The sequence below is a fragment of the Cervus canadensis genome, chromosome X (genome assembly GCF_019320065.1).
Source record: "Cervus canadensis isolate Bull #8, Minnesota chromosome X, ASM1932006v1, whole genome shotgun sequence".
NCBI classification, from domain to species: Eukaryota; Metazoa; Chordata; class Mammalia; order Artiodactyla; family Cervidae; genus Cervus; species Cervus canadensis.
Window position 1 is genome coordinate 5,553,053 of NC_057419.1, and position 26,108 is coordinate 5,579,160.

The window sequence follows — 26,108 nt, forward strand, 5'->3', positions numbered from 1 at the left end:
GGACTGATGCTGAAGCTGAAACTCCAATCCTTTGGCCACCTGACGGAAAGAGCTGACTCTCTGGAAAAGACCCTGACACTGGGAAAGACTGAAGGTGGGAGGAGAAGGGGACGACCGAGGATGAGACGGTTGGATGGCATCACCGAGTCGATGGACATGGGTCTGGGTGGACTCTGGGAGTTGGTGACGGACAGGGAGGCCTGGCGGGCTGCGGTCTGTGAGGCTACAGAGTCAGACGCCAATTGGTGACTGACCAATATTCGCATGAGTAGGGGAGAAATCTCCAATGGCTGTGACACGTCTGGTTTACTTGACACGGCCGGAGGTATTTACACTTCAGACTGGCTTGCCGTTTGTTCACTGATAAAGGTGACCTCTTTCCATTTCTACCTTTGTGGAGGAGTTTTCTAGGGTGGGGAGACATTCTGCTAAATGAGACATCCTCGAGACCACACACACACACACTCACACAGACTCCAGGTATATCTGATCAAGCTTGTTTACCATGCTGCAGACACAGACAAGATAAAGTCAGTACCAGCCTGAAAAAAAAAACAAAAAACAAAAAACGAGAAATCAATACTCTAGACGTCTAGAAAGCTCCTGAACCTGAAGTCTAAGGGGATCAAACTGCTCCTGTCTCCACAAACAGCAGCAACCCGCTTACATTCTACCAGAGTTCTCATGCACACACTTTTTAAAAATTTTCAGGATCGAAAAAGAAACAATCATGTACATTCAACCTGGGACGCTTTGTTCCGCAGAGCACCTTTACATTCAAGTATCTCTCAGGAGCTAGTTTCTGAGTCACTAGTTAAACGGAACCCTGGTTTGTAAAATGCCTCAGTGACTGTAGAATTTTTTTTTTTCTCTCTCCAGGGCGGGAGGCGGGTGGCTGTTCGGTGTCAGTAAAGCACCTCGCCTGCTGGGTACGTGTGATGAGTGACAAATGATCCAGGAACCACTGCAAGTGGAAATACGGAAAGGACAGGAGCGGGCGGGTGGGCACGTGCAGAGCAGGGTGGTCTTGGTCGTCTTCCCTTATGATTTATGAGAGCCAGGTGACAGCAAGAACCAGCCCGACCAAGCGTCTGCCGCCTACAGGCAGTCCACCTTCAAGCCCTTGGATGTCGGCAAGAATGGGATGCATTGGTTGAGGGTGTAGGGGCTCTGGGTGACCTCAGACACGGGTTGGGGCGTTGGGGCACTGGGTGACCTTAGACGTCAGCATCCTTGGTTCCGGGGAGTCCCCTTCATGGTGGGTTTTTTTTTTTCGGCCCCCAAGATGTTCTCCTAGGTCGTCAAGCATCAGCGTAGAGTGGGATGTAGGCTTGTGAGTTTGCACCCCCTCATAACATCATGTAAGAGTTGTCGCTCATCACAAACGTGAAATCCCCGAGAGAGATCACCCCACGGCCCTGGGGCTGTTCGCGAGGGAGCTGGCCGGAGTCCCCGGCGGCCTCTTCCTCCCCCGTCTGCGGGTACAGTGAGCTCGCCATCACCACGGTCTTGGGCGTCTCGGCCTCGGCCGGCTGGACCACCACGGCGTCCTCGGGGGCGCACTCCAGCTCCCCGTCTTCCATTTTGTTCAAGGGGGCCACGTTCTGCGTGTCCTTGATCCACTCCTGCAAGGAGGAAAGGTTGCGGCTCGCTTTACAAAGCGTGAAATAAAGCCGTTTGCACCAACACGGGTGGACGTAAAGGGCGTCATACTGAATGAAGTAAGTCAGAGAAGGAGAAATATCACGTGATATCCCTTTCCTGTGGGATCTAAAGAGAAATGATACACAGAAACTTACTGGCGAAACAGAAAGAGACTCAAAGGCGTAGAAAACGAACGTACGGTTGCTAGGGGGAAGGGAATTTGGGAAGGTCATGGACACACGGCTGAATTTAACATGGAGAACCAGCAAGGCCCTGCTGGACAGCCCAGGGAACTCTGCTCAATACTCTGTAATAACCCTATGGTCACCAGGGGGGAAGGATGGGGGAAGGGATAGTCAGGGGGTTTGGGATGGACATGGACACACTGCTGGATTTAACATGCAGAACCAGCAAGGACCTGCTGGACAGCACAGGGAACTCTGCTCCATGCCACGTGGCAGCCTGGATGGGAGGGGAGTTTGGGGGAGAATGGATACGTGTGCATGTGTGGCTGAGTCCACTTGCCGTTCACACTGTTAATCATCTACACCCCAATACAAAACGTTTTTGGTGTTAAAAAAAAAATTAAAATTAAATAAAAGTTACTGTGGCTCAGACTCTGTCGTAAAGCCCTGCCTTCGGAGCTGGTGCATCTTCACACACGTCCCCCGGCGGGGACGCTTGCCCCGGTTGGGACCTAAAAAGCTCTGGTGTCTAGCGCCTCGGTCCGGAATCCTGTGGTTTTCACACCCGCCTTTTGTCACCAGCCTCACAGCGCCGGCCTGTGGTCACTCCAGACACACGAGGGCGCCTGAACGTCTTTTCAGAAACCCAGATCCGTTCTCCACCCCCAGGGATGTTGTCTGAGATGGGAGTGACGATGTGTCAGAAGGAGGACCCTCCGCCAGCAGGTCCGAGGGGGCGGACGCTGCATTTCTAACTGGTGACCCAAGATTTCCTGAGGTTGGGAGCTCCATGGGACTGCCCTCCTCAAGGGGACTCCTTACTCCGTTCTAACATCCCTCCCCGGCTCCTTCTTCTAGCCTCAATTTTGGGGGAAAAAAATGAGATTCCCTGTCCTAAATTCTGTTGTATACCCCTTTCTGCTCCCTTGAAGGACACCAGTCCCAAACATGCCCCTTTGACGTCCAGAGGATGTTGACCTGAAGGCAGGTAAGTATGAAGAGTCTCAGTGCATGTTCTCTGCTCTCCACTTACCCTCCCTAAAACTGATATTAATTGATGCCGCCTTGGGAAAGTAAATGTGCATTTGGAAGTCATCCGGTCCCTTCCAACTCCAGAAACAAAGCTTATCATCTGAGAGAGCTTGAGTCTGCATAAGATCTTACAAAACACAACCCTCATTTCTGATGCATTTCCTAGTCACCTCCTCCCATCTCACCTGCCCCTCACAGGGCCCCAACCCTTTTTCCTTTAGCTAGTCTCTTCCGAACACTCTATCATCCTTTGTGAAAATGGAAAATCGGCCCCAAGGTCTCACTGCTTCTTGGGGGTGTTCACATCTCCCTCTTTAATCGTTCTGGTCTGTTTAATTTGTAGGACCCCAGGGACAGAACATAAGAGGGTAGAAGAAGAAAAACAAATTTTTTTTTTCGTTTCATCTCCTACACCTAATTAGTTTTACAATTCACTTTGCCCCTCTAGGAAACTGAATGGACTTCCCAGGTGGCGCTAGTGGTAAAAAAAAAAAAAAAAAAAAAAAGCCTGCCAATGCAAACGACCTAAGAGATAGGAGTTCAATCCCTGAGTCGGGAAGATCCCCTGGAGAAGGAAATGGCAACCCACTCCAGTATTCTTGCGTGGAGAATCCCATGGACAGAGGAGCCTCAGGGGCTGCAGTCGATGTGGTCGCAAAGAGTTGGATACAACTGAAGCAAGTGGCCAAGGAAAAAAAAAACAAAAAATAAAAAAGAAAGAAGCTGAACACTGCACTCTCTTTCCAAAATAATGATAGACCCACAGGCTACCCCCTAGAACCTGGGAACAGGACTTAATTTGGAAACAAGGTCTCTGCCGAGGTGATGGAGTGAAGGGTCTGAGATGAGGCCCCCCTGGATGGGGGTGACTCTAAACCCAGGGACGGGGTCCTTATAAGACACAGAAGAGGAGAGACACGTGGAGACGCAGGCAGAGATGGGAGGCAGGCGGCCACCAGCCCAGGGACGGATGCCCGGAGCCCCCAGAAGCTGGAAGAGGCGGGGAGGACCCTCCCCTGGAGCCTCTGCAGGGAGCCCAGCCCTGGGGCACCCTGACCTCAGGCGTGTGGCCCCCGGGACCGGGGCAAGGATGACCGTGTGATGGTTTGCACCCCAGGTTTGTGGCAGCCCCAGGGAATGCACCGCGCTCTGATCCCGGCGTCCTATAAAACCCACGCCTGGTGACGCGGGGAGCCGGACCCCACCTCGCTCCGTCCTCCCCAGTTCCTCTTCGCCCACCCACCCCACCCCGACCTGTAAGCGTTTATCACAGGAACGAAGTTAACGACCACAAACGTTGAAAAGCGGAAATGCAGGTTTCGCTGTTGGCCCCCTGCAGTGGGAACAGACTAAGAACGGGACCTCCTGATAAGATCGGAGGCTGGAAAATCCCATGGTCCTGGGACAGAGGGGACACCCATCTGAGACTAATTTCAAGAGAAGCCGCCCTCGGAGACTCTGGGATCCACTTTCTCTGACCGAGAAAGAGAAAAACAGTAAAACCGCTGCTTTCAGATTCGAAGAGGCTTGCAGGCGTTTAAAGAGGAATAAAAGCCATTTGTTGGGGTGTTTTTTTTTTTTTCATTAATAGTGAATCAGCCCCAATGTTTATTGCAATTCTGTTTACAATGGCCCAGACACAGATGCGACCTAAGTGTCCGACACAGTAATGAGCACACATTTTCTCCTCCAGGGGGATCTTCTCGATCCAGGCGTCCAACCCAGGCCGCCTGCTTTGCAGGTGAATTCTTTATCATCTGAGCCACCAGGAAAGCCCCTGATAAAGGACATGTGGTATATATATATATACACACACCCTGGAATGTTGCTTACTCATAGAAAGGATGAAATGCCATTTGTAGCAACAGACATGGACCTAGAGATTCTCATGCTCAGTGAAGTCAGTCACACAGAGGAGAACTGTCATATGACATCTCTTATACACAGAATCTGAAGAGAAATGATACAAGTGGGCTTACGGACAAAATAGAAACAGGCTCACAGGCTCAGAGAATGAATTTATGGTTGCTAGAAAGGAAGGATGGGGGAAGGGATAGTCAGGGAGTCTGGGATGGACATGGACACACTGCTGGATTTAACATGGAGAACCAGCAAGGACCTGCTGGACAGCACAGGGAACTCTGCTCAATACTCTGTAATAACCTTATGGTCACCAGGGGGGGAAGGATGGGGGAAGGGATAGTCAGGGAGTCTGGGATGGACACGGACACACTGCTGTATTTAACATGGAGAACCAGCAAGGACCTGCTGGACAGCACAGGGAACTCTGCTCAATACTCTGTAATAACCTTATGGTCACCAGGGGGAAGGTGGGGGAAGGGATAGTCAGGGAGTCTGGGATGGACATGGACACACGGCTGGATTTAACATGAAGAACCAGCAAGGACCTGCTGGACAGCTCAGAGAACTCTGCTCAATGTCACGTGGCAGCCTGGATGGGAGGGGAGTCTGGGGGAGAATGGATACATGTGTATGTATGGCTGAGTCTCTTTGCTGTCCAGCTGAAACTGTTATTGATAGGCTATACCCCAATGCAAAATAAAAAGTCAATAAAAAAAAATACCTCTGAGCAGAAAAAATAAAATATTGCAGAGGGGTGATATTAGGGCCGCCCAGAGCAAGCTTGCACAAGGAGATGCTGCTTACCTGGAAGTTACCTTGGTGGGATTCAAAGAGCCCCAAGAAAGAGAACTTGGGATCAGGAACGCTGGGCATGAGAACCTTCTTAATCCTGAAATGGACATGGACAGTCTGGTCAGATGGGCTGGCACCCCCTGAGCAGAGCATCCATGTGGAAAGACCCCCCCATCAGGGGCCAAGGGCAGCTGCATATGGATCTCGGAGACTCAGCACCTTGGCGGAATTGCGTCCGCTTGAGAAAAAGCAGAGCCAGGAGACTCTCTCTGCTCTCTCCCATCTGCCTGAAAGCAGAACATCAATTTCCCTCCTGATCAAAAAAAAAAAAAAGCAATAATTCCATTAATAAAAGTGCACCCTCCCCTGTAGCAGGAAATGGAGAATGAGTCATATCACACCAAGATGGTGTCAGGATGATTCCATTCAGACAACCTTCATCTCCCTGCAGTTGGTCTCACACATCTCTTAATCACGTCCCCACAATTTACGCCCATCCAGACTCCCTTTCCCCTTGTCTAGTGACTTCTCCACAGATTATTGCCCTTTGTTAAAATGCTATAAAAATCCCCAGATGAACTGCCTGGTTAGGCGTTCACTTGCTTCCTGTGAATGACTTATGCACTTAAAAAAATTACATCAAAAAAGAATATATAGACATATTCTTCTGTTACTGTCTTTGGTTGGTCAGTTTAATTTGCAGGCCCCCTAGGAACAGAAGCTAAGAGAGGTTCTCATCCGGTAGGATGCTAATCCGATGGGAGTGGGATCCTTATAATAAGAGGAGGTCAGGACAGACACACACACAGAGGGAGGAGCAGGTGAGGACTCGGAGGAGACGGCCGTCTACACGCCTAGGAGAGAGGCCTCAGGAGCAACCAGCCCTGCCCACACCAGGACCTCAGGCTCCAGCCTCCAGGACTGGGAGAAATAAATGTCTGTTGTTTAAGCCCCCAGAGTTTGGTCCCTTGTTATGGCAGCTCCAGGAAAATAATACAGTTGTTTAGACCACTCATTGTAACAGAAGCTTTCTTAAAGACAGGAGGAGTGGTTTTTTTTCCCCCCAAGAAGTGTATTCCTCAGATTTCCCTTTGGGGTGATTTCAGTTTTGAATTAAAAACACCAGACCGAAACAAAACAACAACAAAAGCAAAAAAAAAATCAGACCTGTCACTTGTCAACACCCCTATCTGATTGCTTCATCTCCTCCCGACTTCCTCTGTTCCCAATCACAGAATGATAAAGGTGGCCTGTGTCTGAGCTGGTGAAAGCGGGAAATCTAGACTGAAGAATTAATGGGCAATTTGCAAGAATTAAGAGAATTATCCCCATGCTGTATCCAACCACGATGGAATGTCCTTGAAACTGTCTAGCTCAGCCTGGCTCAGCCTGTCTAGCTCAGCCTGGCTCAGACCCAGCGTGAGTGGTCCAGAAAGGCACTCCATCTTTTTCTACGCATCACTCCCGTTGTTGACGTCAACCTAAAGAAATAAAGATGGTGCCCCCAGTCCTGGGCATCAGCCCCTTCAAACATCATCAACAGTCAAATGCCTGGGCACAACTATGCTTGAAGAAAGCTGGAAATGGCAGCAGTTAAGTTACTGCCTGGAAGGATAACAGAGTGAACTATTTAATATCCTATTTCTGAAAGGCTTTCTATGGTTTCAAAGAATCATGTTTTGCTGTATCTGTAACTGGATTTACAAACCAGACAGGTTTTGCTTGTCCAGTTCTCCTCACATCACTCACCAAGTTGCCCAGTTTAATAAATATCCGTAAAAATTATAAGATGTCCTACATGCTTGTCATGCTAACATGATAGGAGGACAGAGCTCAGTGGGGTGTGCATTTGAAGCAAGGTAACGACAGTAAACTTGGACCAACTATTAAAAAGCAGAGACGTCACTTTGCTGGCAAAGGTCCATATAGTCAGAGCTATGTTTTTTCCCAGTAAGTCATGTATAGATGTGAGAACTGGAAAGTAAAGAAGGCTGAGTGCTGAAGAATAGATGCTTTCAAACTGTGGTGTTGGAGAAGACTCTTGAGAATCCTTGGACAGAAAGGAGATCAAGTCAATCCTAAAGGAAATCAGTCCTGAATATTCATTGGAAGGGCTGATGCTGAAGCTGAAACTCCAATACTTTGGTCACCTGATGTGAAGAGCTGACTCATTGGAAAAGACCCTGATGCTGGGATGGATTAAACGTGGGAGAAGGGGACGACAGAGGATGAGATGGTTGGATGGCATCACCGACTGGATGGACATAAGTTTGAGTAAACTCTGGGAGTTGGTGATGGGCAGGGAGGCCTGGCGTGCTGCGGTCCATGGGGTCAGACACAACTTAGTGATTGAACAGCAATAACACTCATAGGAATGAGCATTCCTGCATCTTATGGTCTTCACGAGAATATTTCTCAACAAGTTCTGCAGGTATCTCTGCACCTTTGGCACTATTTACCTCTCCGTTTTCTTGTCATATACCATATGCATCAGAGAGAAAGTGATATCCAGCTAAATAACCACACCACACAATTATTTTTTTCTCCAACTCACTACATATGGGAACCAAGGCCCATGTGTCTGAGAATTCCGGCGGGGACATCCTTACCTGTGTAGTTTCCATAGAGACAGAAGCAGAAGGAAGACTGTCAGGAAGGCGACCATGCCAGCAATTAAAACAAATTTGGGGAAAAAGCTGTTTTCCCAGCACGAATCTAAAGGTAAACAGGATGAGGGCTGTTAGGCTTTCAACGTGATACTGGATTGCGCGCTAATCCCCCTCCACTGCTGTTTTTCTTTCCCTCGAGAATTTTCAGGGTCGGCAGATCTTGATTTTGGTGTGAAACATCCTGGGAGGAGAGGTGGGTGTGCTGGAGAGGCAAAAGTCGGGCAGAAGGGAGCAAAGACTCACCTTACTGCCAGCGGTGTCTGAGGGTATCAGGGCTTGATTTGGTCTGTCTATCCGCCCATCTGTCTATCTGTCCAGCTGTCTATCTATCTGTGTCTCTATCCATCTGTCTGTCTATTCACCTGTCTGTCCATCTGTCTGTCTGTCTCTCTACCTATCATCTACCTGTCTGTCTATCCATCCATCTATCATCTATCTATCTGTCTACCTGGGACTTCCCCACAGGCCCAGTGGTAAAGAATCCATCTGCCAATGCAGGAGACACAAGAGACCTGAGTTTGATCCCTTGGTCAGAAAGATCCCCCTGGAGGAGGACATGGCAACCCATTCCAGCCAGCATTCTTGCCTGGAAAATCCTGTGAATGGAGGAGCCTGGCGGACTACAGTCCATGGGGTCACAGAGTCGGACACCACTGAAATGAATAAGTAGACATCCTCCTATCCATCATCTCTCTATTACCTATCTATTATCCATCTACTTGTCTATCACCTGTCATGCATCTTTGTCGATCTATATACCTCATCCGTCTGTCTCTGCCATCTGTCTAGCATCAACTTATCTACACCTGCTTCCTAAGTCGCTTCAGTCATGTCCGACTCCTTGTGATCCCATGGACTGCAGCCCTCCAGGCTCCTCTGTCCATGGGATTCTCCAGGCAAGAATACTGGAGTGGGTTGCCGTGCCCTCCTCCAGGGGATCTTCCGGACCCAGGAATCGAACCCAGGTCTCTTGTTCTTCTGCACTGCATATTCTTTACCACTAAGCCATGGAGGAAGCCCCGAAGTATCTACGTCTATAATCTATCATCATCTACCATCTATCCATTAAGCATCTATCATCTAATAGCCATTTATCATCTATTTATCTATAGCTCTATCTACGTCTCTATACCCATATCCACAGAACGACATTCAGTCATGTCCAACTCTTTGCAACCCCAGGGACTATACAGTCCATGGAATTATGTGAGCCAGGACTCTGGAGTGGGTAGCCTTTTCCTTCTCCAGGGGAATCTTCCCAACCCAGGGATCTAACCCAGATCTCCCGCCTTGCATGTAGATTCTTTACCAGCTGAGCCACCAGGGAAGCCCGACAACATTCATAAATAACACTTATCACTCTTGCTGGGTCCACAGAAATAAAAGTGAAGCTGAGTCCGATGACAACGGCCACAGGAGGAGGCATTGCTTCCACAGTGACCTCCGCAGAAGGCCTGGGGGCCATCCGCGTTTTCAGGCGCCCCGCTCCGCCCTCCCCGCACATAGCCCGCTAGCCTGTATCGGGCAGCGACGCTGCGTGACAAGCGTTACCTCGCAGCACGCCCCTCTGTTGGTGCGTCACCTCTGACCAGTCACTGGGGTACGTTTCTGAGCCGTAGGCAAACTCCAGAGCTTTCACCCTGGCCCGGAAGGAGTAACACTTCTCAGCATCCAGACCGTTGATGGTGACGTTGCAGGTTTCTGCCTCTGCGGACTGGAGCGGACAAAATGCACAAGGTGACCCCTGGCTGACGCTTTACCCTGACGCGTTCATTTGTGCCAGAGGTTTTGCACCAGATTCCTGCTTCCAGGGCTTCCTTCTCCTGTTTCACTTCTCTCTGGGCAGGTGTTCATCCTCAAAACAACAGCAAAACAAAACAAAAAAAAATGCAGAGACAGCTCTGCCCTTCCCTCCACAAAGGAAATAAATCCACCATAACAAATATGATGAGAGATGCTTTTGAAGACTTTCTAAGGTCTTCCTTTTTACAAAAGCAATTAAAAAAAAAAACAATGTATATATTTATTTGGCTACATCAGAATTCAATTGCAACACGTGGGATCTTCATTACAGAACACGGGCTCAGTCATAGCCTCCCAGGCTGAGTTTCCCTGACGCACGTGGAATCCTGGGTTCCCGGATCAGGGATGGAACACACCCACGTGGCCTGCTTTGCAAGGCAGATTCCTAGCCACGGGACCGCCAGGGAAAGTGAAAAAGAAAAGTGTTAGCCGCTCAGTCGTGCCCGACTCTCTGCGACCCCGTGGACTGCAGCCTGCCAGGCTCCTCTGTCTATGGGATTCTCCAGGCGAGAAAACTGGAGTGGGTTTGCCATGCCTTCCTCCAGGGGGTCTTCCCGACGCAGGGATCGAACCCGGGTGTCCTGCATTGCAGGCGGATCGTGTAGAGTCTGAGCCAGCGGGGAAGCCCACAGTCACGTGAGCAAGTGCATAGAACAAGTCTGGATATCTGTGTCTCTCAGTCTCTCCATCCCGGGGGATGCCTACTCACCCCCGACCCGAGACGATGTCCCCTCACCTGCCACTCGGAGTCAAAGATGGTCTTGTGCTGGATTTCATACTGGAGATCGTTGTATCCCAGGTTGGAGCAGGTCACCATCATGGCTTCCTCCCGCCACTGGAAGCTCAGGTCGTCGGGGGATCTGGGTTTCACTTAGAACAAGAAAGAGCACGGTGAATAACACCTCTGCGAAGACAAACATGGCCCATCTCTGAACCCGCAGCAGTCCCTGGGCTTCGATTCACTCTCCTCTCCGCCTGCTCCCCATCCTTTCCCGAATACTTCACGGGACGTGAGGTTTCCTCGTCTTTAGCGCATGGACAGTCAGAAGGGTTAGCCAGCTCTCCAAGGACCCGTGGCGGTGGGGGGGTGGGTCTCGTGGAAAGGAGCTCCCCCTGAAATGGGTCGAGAAAGTTTTCGGGAAGTGTCATGAAACGAATTGTGTTCCCACCAGAAAAAGACCGCCTTGAACTCCTGGCGCCTAGCCCTTCACGATCTCTGGAAAGAGGATCATTACAGAGGTAACCATTTAAGACAAGATGAGGTTGTGGAGACTGTGAAATTGAACCACGTCAGTTAGACAGAGAGGCAAAAACATCCTATGACATCCGTTATGTGCAGAATCTAAAAAGACATGATACAAATGAATGTAGTTACAAAACAGAAAGAGACAGTCTTAGAGAACGAACTTATGGTCACCAAGGTGGAAGGATGGGGGAAGGGATAGTCGGGGAGTCTGGGATGGACATGGACACATGGCTGTATTTCACATGGAGAACCAGCAAGGACCTGCTGGACAGCACAGGGAACTCTGCTCAATACTCTGTAATAATCTGATGGTGCCCAGGGGGAAGGATGGGGGGAGGGATATTTAGGGAGTTTGGGATGGACATGGACACACTGCTGTATTTATCATGGAGAACCAGCAAGGACCTGCTGGACAGCACAGGGAAGTCTGCTCAATACTCTGTAATAACCTGATGGTCACCAAGGTGGAAGGATGGGGAGAGGGATGGTCAGGGAGTCTGGGATGGACACGGACACACTGCTGTATTTAACACGGAGAACCAGCAAGGACCTGCTGGGCAGCACAGGGAAGTCTGCTCAATGTCACGAGGCAGCCTGGATGGGAGGGGAGTTTGGGGGAGAATGGATACGTGTGTATGCATGCCTGAGTTCCTTTGCTGTCCACCTAAAACCATCACAACATTGTTAATTGGCTAAGTTGTTGTTGTTTAGTCGGAAAGTCATGTGTGACTCTTTGCGACCCTATGGACTGCAGCCTCCTCTGTCCATGGGATTCTCCAGGCAAGAATACTGGAGCGGGTTGCCATTTCCTCCTCCAGGGGAATCTTCCCGACCCAAAGGTCGAACCTCTCATTGGATTCTAACATGGACCTCTGACATTCCAACCATCAACAAGAAAGAAAGAAAGGATCATAATGTCACAGAAATGTAGATCAAAACAGGAATCTTTGGAGAGACTGGTTCACTCCATTTGTACAATGGTACCTAACCCAAGATGCACAGTCAGCCTTCAAGGTACTTAATACGTACAGTAAGCGCTAATCTCTAGGCCCTTGGTGAGGAGAGGCTCTGTTCCATTCCGGATGGAAAAATACAGAGGTCCATCTCCTTGCACATCCAGGAGGCACCCGGCCCTGTAACCTTGTTGAAGGACGTAGCGGGAGCACGGTCTGTATTCCTCCTTTGTCTTGAATCTGTAATTTTAAAAAGAGAATCACTCAGTCATGTAGCGCCGTTGGGAATACCGTCCTAGGGCTTTCCTGGTGGCTCAGTGGTAAGGATCCGCCTGCCGATGCAGGAGACTCGGGTTCGACCCCTCGGCCGGGAGGACTGCACGAGTTGCGGAGTAGCTAAGCCCGTGAACTGTAACGACGGACCCTACGCTCTAGAGCCTGCAAGCTGCGACTGGTGAGGCCCGTGCACCCTAGAGTGTGTGATCCACGATAGGAGAAGGTCGCCCACGACCTAGACGGTCACCCAGCTAGAGACAAGACCACACAGCCCCAAAGCCCCAGCGCAGCCAAAGGTCACAGACGCCAATAAAGTGAAAAATACACGGCATCTCGAGGGCCGTTCCTCTGTCCCGCGTCTCTGCCACGGACTCAGATCGGGTGCCGGGCCGTCTGCCTGGATGACCTCCCTCCCCTTGCGACTACAGCAGGACAGAAACAGGTCAAAACAGAAAAGGGCCCCCCTCTCTCTCAAATGTTGATACCCCTTCGAGAGATCCCACAGGGGGTTGAACGGCGGCTCTGTAAATGGCATGCCTACCCGCTAACCCAGAACCTGGGAACAAGACCTTATTAAGAAGCGGGGTCTCTGCGGCTGCGATGGAGTGAAGGGTCTGAGATGAGGGTTCTTCTGGACGGGGGTGGCCCTCAACCCAGGGACGGGGTCCTCATAAGACACAGAAGGGGAGAGACATAGACACAGAGGAGAAGCCACGTGGAGACAGAGGCAGAGATGGGAGGGAGGCGGCCACCAGCCCAGGGACGGACGCCTGGAGCCCCCAGAAGCTGGAAGAGGCGGGAAGGACCCTCCCCTGGAGCCTCTGCAGGGAGCCCAGCCCTGGGACCCCTTGACCTCAGATGTCTGGTTCTCAGGACTGGGTGAAGATACATTTTGTTTTTTCTGTTGTTCCAAGTTACCCAGCTTGTTGCAGTTTGTTGAGACCATCTAGGATACTATTAACAGTATCAATAATAATCATTGTTGTCACATATCAATATCATGAGCAATCAATAAATAGGGATCAATAAACAATTGACCTCCAGAGCAACCAAGCCCTTGATTCAAGGATGCACTTTTAATACGGATGTGCCGAAATGGGATAAACCTTTGAGAGTCTCCTGGAGTGTTAACGGGAAGCCTAGAGATGGGTTTACGCTCCATCCTTAAGCCCTCAACCCCAATCTGCGATGAGATCAAGAATTATCTCCTGTATGACAGAACAAACAGCTGCTCAGGAAGAAAAAAAAAAATGAAATAAAATGAAGCTATCTGGGAGACCACTTATACCATCCGGCACTTTTTTCTTTGCCCCATGAGTCTTATTTTCCTAACAAGTTCATCTTAAAAATTTCCCTCTTCTGTTCGCCTTCCCGCCTATCTTGTGTTTTATCAGGTGGCCACGACTCAAGCCCTCTCAGAACACCCCACTCTTTACAGAACTGAGACCAAATTCGTTGGAGAAAAACACCCTGCCTCCCACGTGGCCGCTCAGGTCATTGAGTCAGGCAAGGCAGAGCACCCTGAGAAAGGGGGAAACGGGTTTTTTTTGGAAGGCGGCCCCTGGTGAGCAGGGAATGTAGCTGAAAGCAACAGAGACGCAGGCAGAGGCAGCTGCTGGGACATTGCAGAGGGCGCCGCGGGGTCAGACCGCTCTGCATCTCCTGCGAGAATCCAAGTGGATTCGAGCGAGACTCAGTCATCCCTCGGTTACAAAGTCTGGGAGCTGTGGTTGTGCTTGTGGTGATACTGGGGGGGTTGAGGGCACACGCGCACAGTCACACTTGCACTTACGGTTCTTCACACCTTCACTTCCTGGCCGCCCCCCATCGGTGATGTCTTCCGAGGGGAGACGTTTTAGCCAAAGGCGTGGTTTTCCAGGGAGGGGCCCTTCCTTGCAGACGGACCTGACATCAATCCCAGTGCCGGCACTTACTTGTAAATGAACGTGAAGTTGATCCCAGAGTATGCATTTGTGTTCCACGTAACCTGCACGGTTTCGAAATTAAAGTTGATCACCTGAAGTTCCAATGCGCTTCCTGTGCAGAAAAAAAAAAAAAAAAAAGATAAGCAGAGAGGACTCTGAGGCGATGCTGGAAAGACTGAGATCTGTAAAATGATGTCAGCGCTCGTAAGAATGATATGGTGCTTTTTAAAAAAAATTGATGATGCATTTTATTTAGCCCCGTATACCCAGAATATTGGCCTTCCACGATGGCTCGGTGGGTTAAGAAGCCACCCGCAATGCAGAAGTCACAGGAAATGTGTGTTTGATCCCTGGGCCGGGAAGATCCCCTGGAGGAGGAAGTGGCAACCGACTCCAGTGTTCTTTCCTGGAGAATCCCACGGACAGAGGAGCCTGGCGGGGCTACAGTCCACGGGGTCACAAAGAGTAGGACACAGCTAAGTCACTGAGCAGGCATGTAACCAGAATATTATCATTTCAACATGTTACTGATCATCATCATCATTCTATCATCAAGTTATTATCTGTCGACTCTCTGTATTGATGTATCTATCAATCAACTATCATCTGTGTCATCTATCTAGGTAACTTATCTATGTAACTATGTATAGCTATCTATCTAGCTGTCTATAATTATCAAGACATGTTACATTTTTACTATGTGCCCAGAGTCTGTGTGTGTTTCGCAATTATAACACAAGAATGATACAGTTCTTCAAAGGGAGTAAGGAAAACATTTTATAATAACTGTAAAGTGGGCATCGCTTTCCAAACATGAGAATCGCTACGCTGTACATCTGTAACTTATATGAAAATACGATGCATCGGCTGTGCATGCGGGCACAAGTGCTCTGCCGTGTCTGACTCTTTGCGACGCTATGGAGTACAGCCCGCCGGGCTCCTCTGTCCGGGGGATTCTCCAGGATCCAGGCAGGATTCTCATGGGATTCTCCTGGCGAAAATCCTGGAGATGGTCGCCGTGCCCTCCTCCAGGGGATCTTCCCCACCCAGAAACCGAACCCGAATTTTCTGTGGCTGCCGCTTTGCAGGCGGCGTCTTGACCTCTCAGCCACCGGGGAAGCTCATGCATCAGCTTTATGTCAACTAAAAATTCTGTAAAGCTATTATCCTTCTATTAAAAAAGAAACAATCTTTTGTTTAAAAAAAAAAAAAAAAAAGGTTGAGTTGTGTGCTGAAAAGAGCTGAATCATCTGGCGTGTGAATTAACATCCCAACCAAGCTGTTGACCAGAACATCACCCCCTGCCCACACCCACCACCACCCCCATCCACCTTTTTAGCCTAGTTTCATTTCCCCCAGATCCTCCTCACGTCTGACTGAGTGGTGTTAGCAGGGAACCCCACGGAGAGGTTCTTGAAAACGGAGCCTCCTATCTTATAGACCCAGGCAGTTCTGAAAGGTCTGGGGGCTTTTGTAAACATGACTTTGGTTCTGGAACCTCTGTTGTTTTTCTTTTTTTTAACTTTTCTCAGAAAACCACCAAGGTCACAAGAAATCTGGAGGTGAACAAACGTACCCGCTGCGGGTCTCCGATAGGGAGACATGTCGTGTAAATACCAAGAATTCCCCGCCCTCCCTAGAGGTAGAACCTGCTTCCCAGTTTGGAAAGCGTCTAGAAAAACATGCAGATGAACCAGAGGCATTTGTTTCAAGTGAGCTCGGGAGCTCAGAAGGACTTTGAGCCCAGCCCCGCCGGGTATTTCCGAGGGGGTGTGAGTAAGGTCATCCAGGGCGGCAGGTCGTGGGGGGGAATTGGTACACATTACATCGTTTCATGTAGAGTCCTGGGGTCTTTTTCCATCCCCGCAGGCTGGGGTGGTTCAAGCAGCCTTGGCTATTACAGATACCACACGGGTTTTTCACCTACACATGCTGCTGCTAAGTCGCTTTGGTCGGGTCCGACTCTGTGACCCCATAGACGGCAGCCCACCAGGCTCCGCCGTCCCTGGGATTCTCCAGGCAAGAACGCTGGAGCGGGTTGCCATTTCCTTCTCCATATCTATATATATATATATATATAAAATCTCATCTCACTAGCTTCCCAGGTGGCGCTAGTGGTAAAGAATCCACCTGCCAATGCAGGAGACGTTTACAGATGTAGGTTTGATCTCTGGGTTGAGAACAAGATCCCCTGGAGGAAGGCATGGCACCCCATCCCAGGATTCTTGCCCGGAGAATCCCGTGGACAGAGGAACCTGGCGGGCTACAGTCCATGGGGTCGCAAAGACTCAGACACGACCGAACGACAGTTCACACACACACGTGCCTGCTCACGCACACTCCGGCTCCTGCCCACACCACCTTCTTATTTCCAGAGCAGCTCATGAACTCAAGGCCACAGCAGCAAAGACCCAGCAACGGCCAGAAGTAAATACAGAGATAAAATAAAAAATAGCATCTTGAGGGTCGTTCCTGTGTCCCTCGTCTCTGCCACGGGCTCAGATTGGGTGCCAGGTCATCTGCCTCGATGACCTCCCTCCCCTTACAACTCCAGCAAGACCTGTCAAAACAGAATAGGACCCCCCCTCAAATGTTAGCACCCCTTGAATAGATCCTGTAGTGCTTGAACAGTGGCTCTCCAAATGGCATGCCTACCCCGCTAACCCGGAACCTGGGAACAGGACCTTATTAAGAAACGGGGTCTCTGCAGACATGATGGAGTGAAGCGGCTGAGATGAAGGGTCCTTCCTGGATGGGGGTGGCCCTAAACCCAGGGACAGGGTCCTTATAAGACACAGAAGAGGAGAGACACGGACACAGAGGAGAAGCCACGTGGAGACGGAGGCAGAGACGGGAGGGAGGCGGCCACCAGCCCAGGGACGGATGCCTGGAGCCCCCAGAAGCTGGAAGAGGTGGGGAGGACCCTCCCCTGGAGACTCTAGATGGAGCTCAGCCCTGGGACACCCTGACTTCAGACATCTGGTCTCCAGGGCTGGAGATGCATATGTTTTCCTTGCAAATTCAAGGGCATTTTTGGGAGGGAAATGTCCCTCATCAAGAGCCCAGTAGCCCTGCCATCAACACATGATGGCCTCGGATGGAAATACTGATAGTCCACTGCAGCCGTTAGGTCTGACTCTTGTTTAAAAATGAATCAATTAAGTGGAAATGGCCCCTGAGGCGTCTCTTGACACAACTCTGTGGCCTTGGGTGGGAAGAGGGGTTGCTTTATCAAGACCCCGCCCGGGGAGTTCTTAGGGTCTCACACCTGTAATGACCTCAGGCAAACAAAGGCCATTCATAAAGTGAGTCTGCATTTCCCAGGAAGTTCCTACCAAGGTTCTGAGTGAGCCCAGCTTCACAGGGGGATGAGCCCTCCGCCCTTCCAAGGTCTCTCCACATCCCCATGTCCTCAAGAGGCAAACCTAGACAGCGTATTAAAAAAGCAGAGACATCACTTTGCCGGCAAAGGTGAATCTAGTCAAAGCTAAGGTTTTTCCAGTAGTCATATATGGATGTGAGAGTTGGACCATAAAGAAGGTTGAGCCCTGAAGAATGGATGCTTTTGAACTGTGGTGTTGGAGAAGACTCTTGAGAGTCCCTTGGACTGCAAGGAGATCCAACCAGTCCATCCTAAAGGAAATCAGTCCTGGGTGTTCATTGGAAGGACTGATGCTGAAGCTGAAACTGCAATCCTTTGGATGCGTGGTTTGAAGAACCGACTCACTGGAAAAGACCCTGATGCTGGGAAAGATTGAAGGCAGGAGGAGAAGGGGACGACGGAGGATGAGATGGTTGGATGGCATCACCAACGCGATGGACATGAGTCTGAGCAAGCTCCGGGAGTTGGTGATGGACAGGGAGGCCTGGCCTGCTGCAGTCCCCGGGATCACAAAGAGTCGGACACAGCTGAGCGACTGAACCACAGCAAAACCTTACTATTGTATTTGTGCTTCAAGTGGTTCAGATTCCAGAGCTGGTCTAAACTGCACTTTTCCAGCCAAACTCCAGGTGCAGGAGTGGCAGTTAGGACGAAGTTACAGCTTTCAAGGACTCTGTGGCCATGGGCGCGCCCAGCTTAGCCAGGTCCTCCCCCACTTAGGTCTGTCGCTGGAAGACGGGAGGCCGGACCTGCACTTGTGAAGACAGACCGTAGGCACCGCACGCAGCTTGGGAAATTACGTGAGTGTAATTTCCAAGGGACAGGCTGGGGGACACCCCACATCCAGGCTCCCTCCATCCCCCCACCTGCGTCTGCTGGAAGCACAGTTTCCCACCCCAGGGCTGTAGCCCAGAAGGACCCCAGGACCCGTCCAAACCAGCCGGGCAAGAGGCCGCCTCGGACAGGAGTGGTCCAGCGTGGGGTGATGCCCGCAGACAGTTCAGAAGAACGTCAGGAACGTGCCATCGCCAGCTCCCACCTGGGCGTGAAAGTGGCAGTCACTCAGTTGTACCGACTCTCTGCGACCCCACGGACTGTAGCCCGCCAGGCTCCTCTGCCCATGGGGATTCTCCAGGCAAGCATGCTGGAGTAGGTTGCCATTCCCTTCTCCAGGGGATCTTCCCGACCCAGAGACCAAACCTGGGTCTCCTGCATTGGCAGGTGGGTTCTTTACTGTCTGAACGATCAGGGAAGCCCCACCACAGAAAGATAAGTATTAATTTAAGCAGAAGGCTTGCACCTCTTGGCAGGCAGGCAGCACAGTGAAACCACCCAGATTCTCAGTTTTGTAGACACGGGCTCTCGTATTTCATTTTTTTTCCAGCTGAAACTAATCCTGAACGCAAGAAAGAGGGGGTCCTTTACAACAGGCAGACTCAGGTTTGTAGAGACTTCAGTTGTAACCGATTCTTTGAGACCCCATGGACTGCACCCCTTCAGGCTCCTCTGTCCATGGGGATTCTCCAGGCAAGAAGACTGGAGTGGGTTGCCATGTCCTCCTCCGGGGGCATCTTCCCAACTCAGGGAGGGGAACCTGTGAAAGCTGTTGTCAGTTTCGCAAAGAAAACTGTGAGTTTGCAAGACATCATATAAAGAAAAAAAAAAAAAAAGCAGAGATGTTGAAAGCAAGGGCATTTCACGCGGACAGGCGGCTACAGCTGCAAGCAGCACTTACCCGGCTTGGTTTTCCCTGACGCGTTCGCGTGTCCCAGCAAGAAGACAGTGGCGGCCGCCCAGGGCAGAAAGACACGCCTCATGGTGGAAGCCGGAGGTGGAGGCAGCGAGCAGAAGGTCGACTCCTCCAAGGGGACTTCGGCTCATGACTAACGTACGAAGGTCACCCTTTTTTTTAAAAGGCGGAAAAGAAACTGGGGAAATGACTACAGGAAACAGTCATGCTTATATTTTAAAAGATGACTCTGGTCAGAAAGGAAAAAAAAAAAAATGCAGAATCACTTCTTCAGGCTCGCCGATCATTTGTGCAGCCCAGCCGGATACAGCTGTCTAGAGAGGCTGATCAGACAATGGATCTTGTCCAGCCAGGGTTCTCAGGCTCTGGTGGGTCGTGAGAGTCCTGTGTTTGGAGACGGAGGCCCAGACAGGTCTCATCTAGCTGATGCTTTCTGGCTGCTCATCCAGGATCAGGGAGATTTGGTCCAGTTCCTGATGGCATCAAGGAAAGCACGGGACAGGATGATGTCTGTGTAAGGGACAAAGTTGGCTGGTATTTCTGCAGGGTCTCAATGGAGAATCACCTCCCAGAGGTTATCAGTGAGATTTGTCAGTGGGATTTGTCTTCTCAGTAGGCTTTGTCCTGCAGGACAAAGCCTGGGTTGACCATCAGGAGCCAATTTACCCTTCCCCCGTCCAGTCATAAAACCAGTCCATCCTAAAGGCAATCAAACCTGAACTTTCCTCAGAAGGACTGATGCTGAAGCTCCAACACTCTGGCCACCTGATGCAAAGAGCTGACTCATTGGAAAAGACCCTGATGCTGGGAAAGACTGAGGGCGGGAGGAGAAGGGGACGACAGAGGATGAGATGGCTGGATGGCATCACTCACTCGATGGACATGAGTTTGAGCAAGCTCTGGGAGTTGCTGAAGGACAGGGAAGCCTGGCGTGCTGCGTTCCCTGGGGTCGCAAAGAGTCAGACATGACTGAGCCGCTGAACGAGAGCTCACACCTGCCTCCCAAAGCACCCCTGGGAGTCGGTGTTGCTGTTCGGTCCACAAGTCATGTCCGACTCTCTTCGACTCTTACTAAAAATAACACCCAGCGTGATAACCATCCTTGTAAAATCATGTTTGAAAAACGACAAAGCTCTATGACCTCCCTGGCGGTCCAGGGGTTAAGAATCCACCTTCCTTCCAATGCAGGGGACACGGGTTCAATCCCTGGGTTGGGGAACAAAGCTCCCATGTGCCTTGGGGCAACTAAACCAGTGTACCACAGATAAAGACGGTGTGGGCCGCAGTGAAAGACCCAGTATGTTGAAACAGACCCGATGCAGCCAAAGAAACAAATTTAAGACAAATTTTTTAAAAAAGCACACACACAAGAACTACCAACCCCTTTCACAGATATCCACTGGCGGAATCTGTGAGCCACGGGCAAAGAGAGCATAAATTGCTCCATTTTAGAGTTAGGACCCGAGTTTTCCAGAAGCTGACAGGGGCTGTATGTGTGCTAAGTCATTCCAGTCGTGTCCTACTCTTTTTCGACCCCATGGGCTGCAGCCCGCCAGGCTCCTCTGTCCGTGGAAGTCTCCAGGCAAGAATACTGGAGTGGGTTGCCATGCCCTCCTCCAGGGGGATCTTCCCGACCCAGGGATCGATCTCTGGCTGATGGACCTCAAATAGTTCATTGTGGTGCAGGCTGAGATTCAGGTCTTCCTGGCACCAGACTAGGGGTGCTTCAGCCACGACCATCCTTCTGGAGGTCAGAGGCTCAACGCTGTGGTCTCTGGGCTAAAATCCAGGGGTAGAGTAAGTAGATAGATAGACAAATAGAATAAGTAGATAGATAAATAGAATAAGTAAATACAAAGAACAAGTAGGTAGAATAAGTAGATAGAGAAATAGAATAAGTAGCTAGGTGGAATAAGTATATAGACAGAATAAATAGAATAAGTAGACAGAATAAGTAGATACGTAGAATAAGTAGATGAATAGACTAAATAGATAGAACAACTAGACAGATAAAAAGAATAAGTAGCTAGAATAACTAGATAGATAAATAGGATAGGTAGCTAGATAGAATACCTAGATAGAATAAGTATATAGACAGAATAAACAGAATAAGTAGACAGAATAAGTAGATACATGGAATAAATAGATGAATAGACTAAGTAGATAGAATAACTAGACAGATACATAGAATAAGAAGATAGGATAAGTAGCTAGGTAGGATAAGTAACTAGATAGAATAAGTAGATAGAATAAGTAGATACAAAGAATAAGTAGACGAACAGAATAAGTAGACAGAATAACTAGACAGATAAATAGAATAAGACAGGTATAATAAGGAGATAGCTAGAATAAGTAGATAGAGAGAGAGCATAACTAGATGGATAGTCACAGCATCCTCACGTAGGTCAGGATTCTCCAGGCTCACTCTCACGGATGCCTGGATGGATGGATGGATGGATGGATGGATGGATGGATGGATGGATGGATGGGTGAGTAGAGAGGATAAATATGTGATTACACAGTGACGCCGGTCCAGGGTTTCTCAGCCTCAGCAGTGCTAACGCCTGGGGCTGGACATCTCTCTAAGGCATGGAGTCCCGGGTCCCGGGCCCTGCGGGGTGTGGAGCAGCGTCCCTGGGGTCCCACCCACCGCATGCCAGGAGCACCCCCTCCGCCACCAGCCGTGACCCTGAAACGTGCCCGGACGTCTCTGCCCACCGCCCCACCTCCCTCCTCCCTGCCTCGCGCCTCCTGCAGAGAAGCCGGAGCTTCGAGCCCTTCTCTGGGGCTCCACCTCGCCCTACGGGAAGTTTGCATTTCAGACATTTTAACCTGAAAAGGGAAAAAACGCCCAGGCAGAGGTGGCCGGGGTGGTGACGGGGCGGTCTGAGGTCACAGGTGCTGCTTTCCTGGGCAGGACTGGGAATCCGGGGAGATGAGTATTTCATGGGACCAGAGATGCGTGGTTCCCAAAGGCAGGGTCTCCCAGCCTCCCTGGGGTCCGTTTGTCCTTTGAGGGAACCCAAGGGGCATCAGAATTCACTATGTCCTCCAGCGTCTCCTGGGAAACGGTGAGAGAGAGACTGCATCCTGGATATGTTAACAGCTTCGAGAGGCGGTACCCGCTGGGCTTCCGCAGTCTCGGCGGGCTACCCAGGAACCTCTTAGGTTCTCCAGTCTTGCCCTTCAAGGGGACATAAACGTGGCGGAGACGGGGGCGGGAAATAATGAAGCAAACCTCCCCACCCTCCACCCACCCCGAGCGTCCCTGGCTCCCTTCCAGATTCCAGGATAGAAACACTCCCTCCACGTGAATCCCGAAGACCACTGGCGTCACCTCTCACATGGATAACACGCCGCACCTCTCGGGAACCTCCTCCCCAAGCCCCCTGCGTTCCACGCAAAACCACAAACCGATAGGGTACATACCGTGTGTTTCTTCAACCGGTCAGGCTCTGGGACTGAGTCAGCAAGCCAAGAAAGGCAACAGGGTGGAGGTGGGAAGGCGTGGCTGTCCCAGCGGAGCTAGAAACGTCCGCCGTTCTGTTTCTCGGGTCTGGCTGCCCTCCTGCACATGTGGGAATGACTTGGGTGGGCTACGGATGCATCTTGTGAAGCCACAACGCTTGGTGGCATAGCGGCCGGTCATGTGTTCTGATTGACAGGGTGGGTGCACCTGGGAAGTTCTGCTCGGGGTCGGGGGGACCAGTCTCAACGGGAGGCTTGAGTGCAGGGCACTTGAATGTTCGAGCACCTTCACACACACACACACACACACACACACACACACACACACACAGACACACACGGCCGCTGGGCTTGAAAAGTAATCCGACAGTTTGAATGGTCTCTCTTCCCTGGCTGGGAGAGACTTGATTTGACGGTCAGCCTGCCCGAGGGTCTGGTCACTTCGGCTATCGCCCGCTGGCCAGAGCCAGTCACGGCCCAGCCCAAACTGCAGACACACGGAGCATCCTTGTGAGGAGCTGTGAAGAATTCACAGCCAGGATTCCCTGGTGGTCCAGTGGTTAAGAATCTGCCTTCCTGGAGGAGGCAATGGCAGCCTGCTCCGCTCTTCTTGCCTGAAGAATCCCTTGGACAGAGGACCCTGGTGGGGCTACCATCCACCGGGGTCCCAAAGAGTCAGATGCGACTGAGCAACTAACAGCTTTCACACTTTCTTTTTGCTTAAATAAAATAGTGTTTCCTCTCCCTTAAAAAAAAAAAAAAAAGATAAGAAAAATTTGCCTTTCAATGCAGGGGACATTCCATCCATCTCTGGTCTCGGTCTCAAGCGTGATACCACACACAGCAGAGCAACTAAGCGTCAAAGCTGCAACTCCTCAGCCCTTGTGCTACAATTACCTAGCCCATGTTCCACCACGACTGAAGCCCACACTCCCTAGAGCCTGTGTTAGGAAACAAGAGAAGCTTCCGCCATTAGAAGCCCTCTCACCACAACTACAGAGTAGCCCCCCACCCCACCCCATTCACTGCAAGTAGAGAAACCTTGCAAGCAGCAAGGAAGATCCAGTGCAGTCAAAAAAAAAAAAAAAGAAATACATGAAAAAAAAAAAAATGAATCCACACCCATACGGATGTCTGTTTGACAAGACTCAGCATGCCTTCCAAAAACAGACACTCGGGTCTTGCATGAATTCAAGATAAGATGGGCTCACGCTGACTGCAAGGGTGGTTCCACCGCCTTGCACGTCACAGCCTCCAGCCCGCACGTCGATCTGTCGGAACGCGCCTCGTGACACGACCTCTTATCTCTCCTCCGGCCCGCCAGGTTGTCACGGCCAACTATCACAGAACAGCCCCACGCCGTGAGCCCTGCGTGGTTTGCTATCAGATCCATCTGTCGGCTTTGACACTCTGGTGAGAACTGTTACATAACAGAAGGGTTTCCCCGCCCCAGAAGCAGAGAGCAGAGGCCAGTCTGTACAGCACAGAGATGGTGGGAAGCTGTCTGCTGTTTCATCTGTTTGGAGAGAGATTTGAAGACGCACAGAGGTGATGATCAAGAAACTTGGAAAAGGAGGGATTGGCTTCAGGCGGTGCGAGAATGGAACTCGGGGGTCATAGGGGGTCTGCGCCACGTAGACCAAGGTTGTTGTTGCTTTTGAGTCGCCAAGCTGTGTCTGACTCTGTGTGATCCCATGAGCCGCAGCACGCCAGGCTTCCCCTGTCCATCACCAACTCCCAGAGTGTACTCAAACTCACGTCCGTTGAGTCAGTGATGCCATCCAACCATCTCATCCTCTGTCTTCCCCTTCTCCTCCCACCTTCAGTCTTTCCCAGCATCAGGGTCTTTTCCAATGAGTCAGCTTTTCGCATCACGTGGCCAAAGTATTGGAGTTTCCGCTTCAGCATCAGTCGTTCCAATGAGTATCCAGGGTTGATTTCTTTTAAGACTGACGGGGAGACCATGGTGTGTGTTAATCCGTCATTCGTGTCAAACTCTTTTGTGACCCCATGGACTGCAGCACGCCAGGCTCCTCTGTCCACACCATCTTCCAGGGAAGAATACTGGAGTGGGTTGCCATTTCCTTCTCCAGGGCATCTTCCCAACCCAGGGATCAAACCCGGACCAGTGCACAATGCCTACATCTCAAGGCAGAGAAAAGACAACCTCTTGACTGTCTTGGCCACAGAGTTGCAACGTTGAGCACTGGGGCCTCCCTCCGCTGAGCACACAACCTCTTAAGTGCGTGGAACCCACCCTGCTGACGCTTTGCTTTTGGACTCCCGGCTCCCAGAACTGCCAGATGGTACATTTCTGCTGTTTTCAGCCACGGTGCCTGTGGTGTTGTTACAACCAACCCCAGAAACTCACCCTCAGTCTAGTAGGGGCAGTAAGCTTGGACCTTCCATCTGGTGTCCAAACGGCTGCAGTGGACAGAAAGTCCACCTGCTCCCCGCCACCTGGCCTGTCCTCTGATCCCACGGAAAAACCCATCTCTGTGGGAGCCCCGTTCAGATAGCTGAGGATGGCAAATGCTGCCTTGACTTCCAGGTCAAACGAGCCTCCTTCTTTGATGAGCTCCAAGATTCCTCAATTGCCTGGTATCGTGTCAGATTCAAGATGCTGGGCGACCCTCCATAGACTTCCTTCACATCCCCAAACAGTAGTGACGGAAAGGGAACAAGTGTGTCGGAGAAACGACACTACACGGGCAGGCACTAGTGGAACACGGTTCTGTAAGATTCTGGGCTAAGAAAGAGGATTGACTCTTTCAGAGACGGAAGCATCCAAGAGGGGGAAGGAGGGGAAAAAATAAAAAAAAAAAAAAACTTTTCCCCTCTATCCTCTTAGGTTCTGTCCCGGTGCCCCTGCAAATTAAATTGATAGATGATCGGTTTGTAGGAAAGAAGAAAGCAGAGTTTACATGTTCAGCATGCATACATGGGGGAGAAACTCAGTGATGAGTGATTCCAAGGAATGGTTAGCGTTTGGGGTTTACGTACCTAACTTGGGCTTCCCAGGAGGCTCAGTGGTGACAAATCCGCCTGCCAATGAGGACACGCAGGTTTGATCCGTGTGTTGGGAAGATCCCCTGGAGAAGGCAACAGCAACCCACTCCA

General features: G+C 50.6%; 1 protein-coding gene across 2 annotated transcripts; it reads right to left on the minus strand.

The window, feature by feature from the left end:
- Window positions 1–401: 401 nt before the first annotated feature.
- On the minus strand, window positions 402–20,030 carry CRLF2 (cytokine receptor like factor 2). Of its 2 annotated transcripts, XM_043457627.1 has the most exons (8): window positions 19,506–20,030; window positions 14,398–14,500; window positions 12,264–12,427; window positions 10,725–10,858; window positions 9,737–9,899; window positions 8,126–8,231; window positions 5,529–5,613; window positions 403–1,625 (listed from the first exon to the last, which is right to left on the minus strand). In XM_043457627.1, exons 1-8 carry the CDS (start codon window positions 19,585–19,587, stop codon window positions 1,350–1,352), a joined length of 1,113 nt encoding a protein of 370 aa, XP_043313562.1. In that variant the 5' UTR covers window positions 19,588–20,030; the 3' UTR covers window positions 403–1,349. The 2 variants fall into 2 exon arrangements, with proteins under 2 accessions (XP_043313564.1, XP_043313562.1); XM_043457629.1 differs by lacking the exon at window positions 12,264–12,427 and having other exon boundaries at window positions 402–1,625; window positions 19,506–19,626.
- Window positions 20,031–26,108: the final 6,078 nt, after the last annotated feature.

What these genes read in the sequence shown, in the direction of transcription:
- CRLF2 (XM_043457627.1), bottom strand. Translation starts at nt 19,587, where the DNA reads ATGAGGCGTGTCTTTCTGCCCTGGGCGGCCGCCACTGTCTTCTTGCTG. An exon ending in GTCAGGGAAAACCAAGCCGG is followed by an intron (nt 14,501 to 19,505) that starts GTAAGTGCTGCT and finishes TTTTCTGCACAG; the next exon opens with GAAGCGCATTGGAACTTCAG. An exon ending in TCTCTATGGAAACTACACAG is followed by an intron (nt 5,614 to 8,125) that starts GTAAGGATGTCC and finishes TGTCCATTTCAG; the next exon opens with GATTAAGAAGGTTCTCATGC.